Genomic DNA, 12,402 nt, shown 5'->3' with positions numbered 1-12,402 from the left:
ACACCTTATGAGAAAGGCATTTCCTGTTTTTTTTTCATATGGGATTAAAGTAACACCATACAGGTTACCCAGTTTATATAACCTACTGCTGTGTCAATCACTTGATTTATAAACGAGATGGACAAGATGACTTCAATAACATGGTCTGACACACAACAAGCTCAAATGCTCTAGATATAGATGACAAGCAAGCTATTTACTTACTAACTGATTAACTTCTAACAATGAATCCACCAATCTCTGGATAGGTGCATTCATCTGAGGCCTGAACACTGGTTTGACTGAGATCATTTGTGAGAAACGACTGGAGACAGAGTTCTCAGAGTGGCTTAATTTATTAAATTATCAACATTTGCCCCATATTGATTAACACATTGCACGAAAGTAAACGATATATCAACAAATCCCTAAGTGGAATTATAGTGAAGATTATACTCAGTTCCATTGGTTATTTAGATGACTGGAACCACACGCATCGTGTTGGTGTGACCCGAGCCTGGGCACCACCCAGTCAAGACGACGACGACATTTTCCTCTTTCAAGAAGCCACGGGCTTTGCCCACATCAATGGCAAAGTTGACACGCATGTCTACGTCCTCTGCCCACACTTCATGGGTGGGATTAGTGTACAGGACAGGGAAGATGCCACGATACAGGTGAGCTTGACGGGCTGTGCAGGCATTACGGGTCACAGCGATGATGGGGGCACGGGGTCTGTACCTTGAGACCAGGTGGGCAGACCTCCCAGTCTCGGTGAGAACAATGATGGCGCTAGCGCAGCATTTGAAGGATGACTCTACGGCTCCGACAGCTACAGCCTCTGTAGGGTCTTTGGTTATTTGGGAGTGTCTCCTCAGCTCCTCAAACAGCTGTCTGTGGAAGATGGCTGCCTCTGCCTCTCGTGCTATCACATGCTGTGTGCGCACTGCCTCCAGAGGGTAGTCTCCCTTGGCGGTCTCCCCGCTCAGCATGATGCAGTCGGCCCCATCCAAAACAGCATTGGCTACATCACTGCCCTCAGCACGGGTCGGCCTGGGCTTCTTGATCATGCTCTCCAACATCTGAGTGGCACATGTAATCGGCTTTCCAGCTTTGTTGCAGCGACCAATCATCATCTTTTGGGCTAGGAAGACCTTTTCTGTGGGGATCTCAACACCTAAGTCACCACGAGCAACCATGATGCCATCGCTGGCCTCCATGATCTCATTAAATCTGCACACACCCTCGTGGTTCTCCACCTTGCTGATGATCTTAATGTCTTTGCCTCTCTCTCCCAACACTGCCCTGACAGCATGTACATCTTCTGCTTTGCGGATGAAGGAGGCAAAGATCATGTCGACTCCCTGCTCCACACCAAACTGCAGATCCATGATGTCCTTGTCTGAAACCGCAGGCAGGTCCACAGCAGTACCAGGGAGGTTTACTCCCTTCTTACTGCCCAAGGTGCCACCATTCTCAATCTCACACATGAGGAAATCAGAGCCAATCTCCTTAACCTGTAGGGACATGAGGCCATCATCAATGAAGATTTTGCTGCCAACTTCCACCACTTGGGTTATATTCTTGTAGTCAATCCAGAGGATCTCATCACTGCAGTTTTCCTTGTTGTCATCATCCAAAGTAATCTTGATCATCTTGCCTTTCTTCAGCTCCACCTCAGCAGTGCCACTTCCTTTGATGAGGCCAGTCCTGATCTCTGGGCCTTTAGTGTCCAGAGCGATGCAAATAGGCCTGTACTGGATACTTCCGGGCTCAAAGCTCTCACACGCCTCACGGACATTCTTGATGGTCTGTGCATGGTACTCATGCGTGCCGTGTGAGAAGTTCAAGCGAGCAATGTTCATTCCAGACTTGATCATCTCCTTCAGCATTTCCACAGAGCGGGAGGCTGGTCCAATAGTACAGATGATGCCAGTGTTGCGTGCAGTGGTGGGCTCAGAGTTGATGTCCAGTAGACACATGTGTTCTAGGAAGGTGTCAGCCATGGCAGCATTTAGCTGCTGTGCCTGGATGAAGGCAGAGCCCATGTCTTGAGACATTGCAACCAGTGGAGCTCCTGGATTAGTCCTTAACTTGCAGTCAGTAGATGGTGAACCCAAATAAACACAGATGGCAGGCAGATTAGATTGATGATAACTGAAGTACTGATCCAGATCAACAATGATTTAGCAGGTGAATGGTGTTGGTCTGTAGAAAGGGACTGAAGCCAGAGAGCGTGGGCTATGTGGTCCTGGAGCAAAGTACCAATACAGAGCCAGCAGGTGGGAGTGGTGACAGGAGCCAGGTCGGTAACTGGAAACAGAGGAGAACAGGGCTGAACAGGGAGTCCAGAGGACACAGACTACATGTTCAAACGAAAGAGATTTCTCAAAAGGCTTGGTAGAAGCCTGAGTCTAGGGGAGAACTCTGACATTGTTGTTCCAAGCATTCTCTCCATTAGAAATCACGTGAAACTGTAAATGTCAATAATGCAACAACACAATTGGTATATTACATTATTTTGCTGTTGATTGGTTTCTGGATGATAAGGATATCTGTCATTCTCTGTCATCAGTGGACGTTTTCTATTCAGAATCATGAAAGAGTTGTCTCCTTTTGTCTTTGATATGCAGATGAAAGGCGGGTGTAGATACATTTGCCTTTTATCTGCGAACATATCACACCATCTTAGCTCCTCTTCATAGGCTCCCTGTTCATTTGAGATCAGATTTGAACTCTTCTGGTACCACCTTGTCATGGGCGACACGATTTGTCACATGTACTCCTCATTATGTTTGTGATGCCTAGAAAATTAAAAAACTATGGACTAACAATCTGTCCTGAATTTGACCTCGCCTTTCATCCTATGTCATCTGAGATTGGCCCAATACACACTCAGTACTTTTACAGTCACAGTTCATGATACAAATTAGATGGACATGTCTCTTATGGTTGTTGTTTTGTCTGACGACAGTCTATGATGTCATTGTCTCCTACTTCAGAGACAAAGACATTTTGGGCCAAGTTTGAGTCCAGTGCGACTAAGTGTATCCATGCATGAGTAATCAGACTATGAATCGATTATCCGGGTATGTTAGTCCGACTAAGACTATCTCCATTTTGAACGTGTTTATATGACATTAAGAAAACTGAATTATTGTCTTAGTCTGACTAAAATCTGTCTTTTAACATGAATGTAAACACACAGGGTGCTGACTGTGCACACTTCATTCGCTCTGCTTCAGTCATCACAGCCTCTAATTCTATTACATCCCTCAAGTGAACCCAGTGCTATTCCCCTCTCTTTCTGAACATTACGTTGGATCGTACTTCATACTAACAGCAGATGAACTGAATAGATACTGGAGCACCTAGATGCATATCATTTGCATATTAATGAATACCACATTCCCTTAATGCGGAACTGTATCAACCACATTAAGTATATTGATTTGGACGTAAGTGCTCATTATAGAGTTAATTTACTCAATTAATGACCTTTGGCATTACAGTAATACATCATGGTGTTTAAGTGAGGCTGGCAGACATTGTAACGCTGCAGCCTAAGTACATTTGAACCAAATGTCAGTGTCTTCTTATTTGATGTTTGCACAAATGATACTGTTTACTTACCGGAAACGGCTGAACAGTGAGAAGTGGCGTCTGAGGCTGGACTACTTTGGCTACTACATCTGTATTCAGCAGCCTGGTCATATGGGCTCAGAGAGAGGAATAATAATAATTCAGCTGTGTTGCACTGTGATTGACCCTATGCGCTGCCTCCAGTCTGCGTCACTTGACTCGCAATGCACTGGGCAATTGCTGATAATGTTAATAAATGAGCTGCTGGAAGTCAGCGGAACGTGTCGAGCGCCATGTGTACGCGCACGAAGCAGCACAGTAGGTCTACGTGTGGATGATTGGAAGCAGACCTCACTGGGTGGGGCTTGCCGTATAATGGTGATTAATCCAGATTAACACGGTTCCCTCTGTCCCTCAACTCCGCCCACTTTTGTTGTTTAAATGTACAGAAATGGTCATGAATTACGGATGTGACACAGATGACACTGTCACCAGTTCATGTAGTGCCAGATCCAGAAAATACTGCGGCGGGGAGACAGGCCCTGGGGAGTTGTGGATTGAGCCTCAAACTTCATTCTCTTGCCGCAGACCTACACCGTCGCACAAAACAAAACAGCACAGGGAGGTTAGATCCCACCCAGGATCAACGTGCTGAAAAACAACAAAGACTTTTTAGACCTTCTGGCTCAACTCATATTCTCGGTCTTTACCTCTCAATAGCCCTTGCACTGGAGCTCTGCAAGAATAACACTGTGTCATATTTCCCTCGCCCAAAGTGATTTAATGTTGTGCTTTTATTTTGATACACTCACTTTGACACACACCTCCCTTTTACTCCTTTCCACCTCTCCTTCTGTTTCTGCTCATGTGTTGTGTCTGTAAAGGTGCAGTGCATAACTTTTGCTGATGGTATTATTCTGCCTCTGTTTCATCTTTGTGAACAGAAACCATGTTAAGAGTATTTGTATGCTGCATCTTTCATGTGAAAGAATGGGCTCTGTCAGGTATCATCTGATGATACTGAGGGAGCACTTGTGTGTGTGTGTAGATCAGCAGAGCAGGGGCGGGGCGAAGACTAAAAGCATTTACCTTGTCATTTACTGCTGAACAACCAGGTCATCTCACTTTATTAGTGCAATGCTGTTGTTTCCTCCATCTGTCTTGACTTAAATCGATTCACTTCCTGTGTGCAGTGCAGGAATGTTACCAGGCAACATGTGTTCTAAACACTGCTACACTGATGGAACTGATAGACTTAATCAACATAGTGTGAACACATTTGACAGACATTTGTTTATGATGAGTTCTTACAACAAACTACATTTCAACTTTGTATTTTCTCTTTTATGTCTGTCAGATCAGGAAACGCGTTACAACTGGTATCAGTTGCATTGGGACTTATGTAACATGATCAGAGGAGCTTTCCATGCTCCCATGGGCTCCCACTGCACTCCCACAGACACACACACACATCCATTAAAATAAAGTACAAAGTAAGAAACATGCCATTTTCAGTCCTCCTCATCTGGAGAGTAAAGTTTTCTTTGGTTCTTTGGACAGGGAGTAAATATGTGGAACAGCTGGGTGTAGAAATGGGTACAGAGAGGCCGGCACTATAATCAGTCACTGGAAGGGTTCTGTGAAAAGCTGACCGTGTCCACTGAGAGTCCTCAGGCTGAAGGGAGAGACTTCCTTATCCCAGAGCAACATGTCAAGAGACGGAGGAAACCTGCTGAGGAATCCCAACCATGTGTGTGTGTGTGTGTGTGTGCGCCACTCATCCATCCCTCATGCCTGTTGGCCCCTACAGAGCAACTCATGCTGCTAATGTCTCTTCTGGGAAAGGGGGATGTTATTGCATGTGTTTGTCTGCACACTGGAGCGTGTGTGAGTGAGTGAGTGATAATGGAGACTCTATGGTAACGCACATGAGAGCAAATTTTTATAACCTTTGCAAAAATATACTTCTGGTTAAAAAGGTTTTAGTCCAGTGAGCATCGGCCCTGTGCTGCTTTGGAATTGCATTTTAGTGTTGATGGGAAATACTTTACAGACACACTACAATCCTGCGGTTGTGGTCAGTTTCAATGTTCTCTTTCTGCCTCTCGTAACTGCTCTGCTCACTCACTGAGGCTGAGGGGAGTAGGTTTTCTCAGGGAAAGTATAAGGTTCACAGCTGACTCAAGTGACAGGGCTACGTTGTGATGTAGTAAGGGAGTGAAAACATTACTTAAAGGTACAGTTTAGTTTTAAAGATATTGAAATAGAATTCATACTGACTTCACTGTGTGCGCTTGGAGCCGGCCTCAGAAGCAGAGGCTCATAGCTGCCAGTGGGGACACTTCACTAAAGGCTCAAGCAAGAAAATGCCCTTTTTTGTCTGAATCATTAGAAAATGTTTGCTTGTTTTTCTTAAGTTAGACAGATGTTTCCAACAAAACAAAGTTTGTGTCACTTTGTTGACAGCTTACACTCCCACAACAAAGTCCTCAGGGAGGGAAGTCAGTGATTTTACAGTTGTTGATCCAGTGCTGCCTCCATCACAAAGTTCAAATGTTTTACTTCAGTGTCTTAATTCATATTCACTATTCACTCATATTTAACTGCGTGGAACAAACGCAGCAGTGAATCACCAGCTCTAGTGTTGTCACAAGCTAAAAATGTGGATTTGTTTTCTCAAGAAAAGAAATTTTTCTTTCTTTTTGTGCAGGAGAGTGAATGGTTTGGAAACTAACCCTAACTGTGACACAAAGAAGTTGACGTATTCTTAAAACCACAGAATGTAGGATTTCAAATCTTATCTCAAAGATAATTATAATTTTAATGGCACATCAAATTACAGAGTGGGCACAGAAAGAACCAGGATTCAAACTGGCGACCCTGCTGTGCTGCAGTAGTGCTAGCCACTCCTCTACTGTGTGACCACACTATAATCGCTCCTCAATAAATTCATTCACCATGACAAATACATAAAAAATAATTTAGTTTTTGTAGGAAATTCAGTGTTTCTGATGAATGTGAGTATTAAGCTTTGCTCATCAAGCCACCACCAACACTATAAATAGTTTAAAAAGTGATCTGCTTTCATATAATAATAACAATAATGCTGTGTGTTTTCTGTATTGTCAGACTGCTAATTAGACTTAATTACACATCACTGCAAACTTATGACATTTAGATTTCAGCTTGAGAACACCACTGGATTTTCCCTCTGGCTTTCTTCCATCCTCCTCCTCTTTCTTTTCCATGTCTAGTAGCACTGGGGCCGTCTGTCGTGTGTCTGCTGAACTCCAGCCAGACCCCATGAGGAACGAGGGATAGCTCATATTACTTTGACTGTGTGTGTCTGTGATTGTGTGTTTTACTTTATAACAACTCGGTGACACTCACACAAGAGTGAGGAGGAGGACAAACAGCACAGGGATGACAAAATGGACACACACACAGAGACTGATGCATCTGCAGATTTATAGACTGATGTGTGTGAGGAAATGAATCAAACATATAATCATGATGTTCTGCAGCAGGACTCAGATTGTTAATGTGGATTTCAGCCCCGATGTCTTCATTTCAAATTAGCCACAATGTCTGCAGGACTTCATGTCCCGTCTTCCTAAAGCATCCATATCTTATCTCATTCAGATAATGGAAGATGCTGCAGGTGGCAGCAAGAATGTGTCCTGTGCTTCATCAGTTATCTGAAGGTCAGAGGTTTGATCAGATCTGCATGTGCCAGGGAGGGAGGGAGACTCATTGTATTGTGTCTGCAATACAATCATTAGCAGTGCAAATATTTAAATTTAGTTACTCTTTTTTTATTGATTTTTTAACAGGAAACATGCTGAAACAAAACAACAGAGACAACAAAAACACAGGGAATTCAACAGAGCAATATATACATATACATATGCATGCGTGTAAATATAGACTAATAGGTCAAAGTGAAAGAAAGGGTGTGGCTTCTCACTATATCAGGTTACATAAGAACTATTAGTATAAGAACCCCAGTCTGTAGCACAGTCTTTCATAGGAGGAAATCTTAGTCGTAGGACATGTCCTTATGTATTGTGAGTCCGGTTCTGGTTTACATTTCCAATGATGTAACCCTACCCTGCATCCAGTAATAAGTGCTATTCTACACCATGAGATATGGTGGACATTAAGACCACTTCCTGTCTGTCTTTCTGTATCACTCCAAGTAGGCAAAGCGTCTGTTGATGAAAGAGATAATCTTAGACCACAGATCTATCATGTGTAACATATGTAAGAGAGTCAGAAGTCAGAGTTCCTAAGTCCTAACCGTGCCGTCTTACTTGGGGGTCCAGTAGATCTTATTGATAATGTTATGATTAATTAGACGTGCCTGCATTTCTCTTGATACTTTAAACCATGATCCATTCATTTCCCCCTAATATTTCACCAGATATCTCTTCCCTATATCTCTCTCCCAGCATCTCTCATTCAAAACTGGGTCAAAAAGTTAAGGTGTGCCTGAATACAACGCCGTAACTGCAAGTATTTCCAAAAAGTAGTCCAAAAATCCTTATTTGAGAGCTCATAGTAAAATCTTGTCTTGTGATTCCCAATTTGGTCCAGTTCTGTAATAGAAGCTCTATTTTCTGAATGAAAGGAAGGAGATTAATTGTCATGATGTTATCTAGTCGCAGAGTGAGTTTTCTACCCAAATATGTTAGTCCTTGCCACCCGCCTTATTACTGGCTATATTATAATTTTCAGTCAGGGCAAATCAAAGTTATTATAGCAGTTTGCATACTATCTGGTAAAGAACCCTTTTCTACTGCATCCTTAACAACTCTGAGTAGTGTTTTGGGGCAAGAAGATGTGAAAAAGCCTTCTAAAATTTGCCCGGGAGGCCATCCTCTCCTGGAGATTTCCCACCTTGTAACCTCCTGCAATGTGAACTTTGATAATACGTTGCAATTAAAGCTTTTTTGTCTGTGTCGTCTGTCTTCAGTTCACCTGCAAATGTTTTATGATATGTAACATTGCAGGAGATGAACCACCATCATGTATTACATACTAAACATTGTTTTAGTTTTGACGCTTACTATATTCTCAAACCTAGTTGGGAGGAAGTTGTGAAGGATCTTCAGCTGCAGCGTCACCAATTAATGTTGCCAAATTTGACACCAATCGTTTTAAATGAAGATGAGATATGTTCTTCCAGCCGAGATCTCAGGAGCAAATTCATTTCATTTACCAATTAGCCCGAGGAGAGAATGACTCTACCATTACTTTTCATTCCCACCAATTATTTCACCCACTCTTAAAGTGGAAGCTCGGCAATGTGGGAGAGTCTGATGGGGTCTGCAGCCAGATGGCTCACGGTTTCTTCAGTCCCGGTGCTGAATATCTGAGATTCCCTGAAACAAGCAATTAACTGCCAACGATTGTATTGAAGTTTACGGTCTCCTCTGTGCACTGCAGTCTCTTTCTGTTTTCCTAAGCCACGCTTTTAGAGCTCACGTAATTGACAGGATCTTAAAGAAAGGAAACGTTGTAACTGTAGTGTTGTACATACCTTGAATTCCTGATAGAAGGGTTAGGGTTTTTTCCACTTGCAGAGAAAAGGAGGGAGCCATATGAGTGAATGTGGATACAGCTTTTCCTCAAATTTAATATGACCCAAGTCATAAGCCCGTGCATTTGTTTTCAACTAGTTTGGTCAAGTTTTTAAATGTGACACAATGACCATTTGGAGATGGTGAAAATTCAGCTGATTTATCGACTTTCTTTGAGTTTGAACTTGAATGCTTGTCCCTCTTCCCAAACAATACCGTTTACCAACTGTGAGCAATGAAACCACGTCGTATGGGTGTAGCTTTAACTCGGCCGTGGTGATGTGAACACAGTTGTCTGCTTGAATCCAGATAAAGGAGGATCAAAGTGAATCTCTATATCAACATGAGGCAGCTGTTCACACTGTCAGTTCAGAGGTGAGGGGACTTTACACGATCCTCATGTGTTGAGAGTGGCCTGCGTGGCCTCATCCCCACAGATCTCTTACTTTATTACAAAAAGCACAATCCACAGTGGGACCAAAACACAAAATAATCCATGGTGGGTTCCCCAGATGTCCTCAGCAGATACCTCTGGGTGGTGTGTGATACTGCCGGGGGAGGCTGAGACCTCGTTCACATGTGTCCTGTGCTTATGGTGCGTACCCCGTCAAAACCCAGATGGTTTGATCGGGTCTGTGTCGTTAAGTCATCTTTGAGAGGATTCAGTGATCGTGTTTGTGAACGTGTCGGTAAGTATCGCAGCATTCTTCCTTCCCTGTGTCTCTGCTGCCTCAGCTCGTTGTTGCCCAGTTGCTGTGGGACCAGTCTAGCAAAATAAAAACTTTCCGGAGGAAGAAACTGAGCAGATTAGATAACCGATGTTCAGTCCTTCTCAGACTCGAAGCTTATGACAGGGGAGTGATGTGTTTTGTTAACAAATGATTTTTACTTTCAGACATTTTGTTTCAGACAAAAGACGAAAGAGTTGGTGTCAGTAAACAAAGAGCACATGTTCACAATTGTTGCTAAACAATAGCCCAAATGTCGACAATGGTTTCCTGCTGTTGAGTCACAGTTGCATTTGAGATGGTGGTGACGGAGAGCGGAATGTAACAGAGAATCACTTTTGTGTTGACTTTACACTGTGGTGCAATTGTTTGGGTTCGGGGCAGCTCCTGTGGTTTTGCCAGATACCTTTTATAAGATGCAGTGACCACTGGATAACCTGGTCCTTCCTAAAATAATCCTTATTATAGGCCTGCAGATGGATTCTGGTGGGAAATGGACAATTTTGGTCCACAAGGCCCACAACTGTGCACTGATTGTCGAGCCAAGTTTAGCACATTCTTTCTGTTTAGTAAAAGCAACTTTTGAAAGACGCATAAAACAATTCTCTGTGTGAGAGAGTGAGCCATGAAGCTGACGCTAAATAAAATCCTTCTGAAAGTGGTTTCATAACCTCTGCAGCTTGTGGCCTGGGAGCTGTTTTCTTTTTATTGTCAAGATGAGTTGTTACATCATCATCATCATCATCAGTCATTATTCAGAAAAGAAATCAAACATACTGCTGAGATAAAAGCCAGGGAAGGCCAGTCCAGTCCTTTCTAGACCAGTCACAGAAAGGAGAGCTGGTGTTTGTCAGATGCCACCGTGGCCTGTGATGGTAATCTGTGAAAAGTGGCCTCACTCACGACATTAGTAGAATCACAATTACAGCCCATTACCGACTGATCTATTTAAAGCTACGGTAGCAAGTCTCATTCCACCTCATTTTCACTCATACAACATTCACCTTATTCACTGATTGAAGGTAATATTCTAACGTTCCACGTCACAGAAGAGAAGAAGAGATCACATTGACTCGGTGTCATATGACTGTTTTAAGAGACAACAGAAACTCTTTGTGTCGCTATAGTTCCAGGCTGTATTATTGTTTGGTCAGTGTCATAAAGATGCTGATAAAAATGCAGGTACCCTAGGAACAGGGGTCGAGTGAATGAAGGCACGTTTCTGAAGCCGAGTTCTCTCCACTGACTGAGCGTCCATCCTCCCCATGCTTGTGTTCCTTCATCAGTGAGATTCCTTTTCGCTTCCCGGTTATTTTTATGTCCTACAGGGAAAAGGGTGAAGCGTGCTAATATTTTCAAAAAGACTGTGCCCCAAAGTTTAGAGAATAACATGGTTAATCAACTCAGTATAAATGTGTCGTTTGTCTATTGCTATAACAGCGTGCAATCAATTCAAACATCATAATGGCAAAACTAAGACATTGACAATTTAAGAATTTAAGAAGTCGTCTCTTTTTACTTTAAATGAGATTACGCATGAATTATGTCTATAAAGTAACACATTTTCTGGCCCAAAAGATCATCAATCGTCAATGAGTAGAGGAGCAATATTAATGCATTACATTCAGTTATGAATAAACGTGTGATAAAAATCTAAACTTCACAATCAAACTGAAGTCTCCACTGTGTGTGGAGGGCGGTCCCTGCACACAAGCAAATCACCACCCACATTGTTGTCATTTGTGGTTCCTCAATGGTGGAACAAGCAAACATGCTGTCGGAGCAGGGACGTCCCTCTCTGTCTCGAAGAGTCATCACTTCTGAGTCGTGTCCACTATCCATCTCATCGTCCACTTCTACATCTGTGACTTTTGTGTCTGTCCATATTCTTTTTTTGGAATGAAAATACAGCTGTAAAAAAAAATAAAATATATGATTGAACCAAACCAGGAAGTCATTATCGGATCTGTTTATTTGAACACAGCATACACCAGCCCTCTGGTTCTGAATGGGTTGTTTCTGAGCAGTTTTCAGATTGGCATAATTTTATTAGACATGTTTTATTCTAATTAGGCTTTTGTTGGGATTACTTGTGTCCATGACTTTTTGTTGCTGTTTTCTTTACCTTGGGTTTTTGGTTGTGTGTCAACTTTTCTGTTCCTCCTTTCCTCTTTTATTTTGTAGTTTTTCCTTGTGTATCAACTTTTACTTCCTGTCTTCTTTTTTGATCGTCTGTCCCACTCCAATGTGTTTCAGTGTCTGTTTGTCTCACCTGTGCCTGATTGTCCTTTTAGACTCCAGGCTCCTCAGTGTGTCTCTGTTCCTGTTCTCTTCCCTGTATTTGAAGGTATTTTTCTTTTTGAGTTTTCATTATTATGTTTTATTGAAGACTCTTTTTGTTTTCCTAATTTTATTCCTAATCCTAATGTTGCACACCATGTGACGCTACTTGTTTGCCAAATGCAGCATACATGTGTGATATTAATCTGTTTGTTATGAAACTATTGTGTTAAATCTGATCAGAAACAACA

At 42.5% G+C, this 12,402-nt stretch overlaps 1 protein-coding gene across 2 annotated transcripts; it reads right to left on the bottom strand.

Annotated features, from left to right (window-relative positions):
* Positions 1 to 324: 324 nt before the first annotated feature.
* Positions 325 to 9,371, bottom strand: LOC122764307 (pyruvate kinase PKM-like). Of its 2 annotated transcripts, none has more exons than XM_044018545.1 (2): positions 9,104 to 9,371; positions 325 to 2,292 (listed from the first exon to the last, which is right to left on the bottom strand). In XM_044018545.1, the coding sequence occupies exon 2, from the start codon at positions 2,037 to 2,039 to the stop codon at positions 453 to 455; it is 1,587 nt and encodes a 528-aa protein (XP_043874480.1). In that variant the 5' UTR covers positions 2,040 to 2,292; positions 9,104 to 9,371; the 3' UTR covers positions 325 to 452. The 2 variants fall into 2 exon arrangements, with proteins under 2 accessions (XP_043874480.1, XP_043874511.1); XM_044018576.1 differs by lacking the exon at positions 9,104 to 9,371 and adding an exon at positions 3,613 to 4,472.
* Positions 9,372 to 12,402: the final 3,031 nt, after the last annotated feature.

This window comes from Solea senegalensis, linkage group LG1, assembly GCF_019176455.1.
Source record: "Solea senegalensis isolate Sse05_10M linkage group LG1, IFAPA_SoseM_1, whole genome shotgun sequence".
Classification (NCBI taxonomy): domain Eukaryota; kingdom Metazoa; phylum Chordata; class Actinopteri; order Pleuronectiformes; family Soleidae; genus Solea; species Solea senegalensis.
Note: the sequence above shows the minus strand (reverse complement) of the source record. Positions and strands in the feature narration are given on the sequence as shown.

Coding starts and splice junctions, on each gene's coding strand:
- LOC122764307 (XM_044018545.1), bottom strand. CDS start 2,039: ATGTCTCAAGACATGGGCTCTGCCTTCATCCAGGCACAGCAGCTAAAT.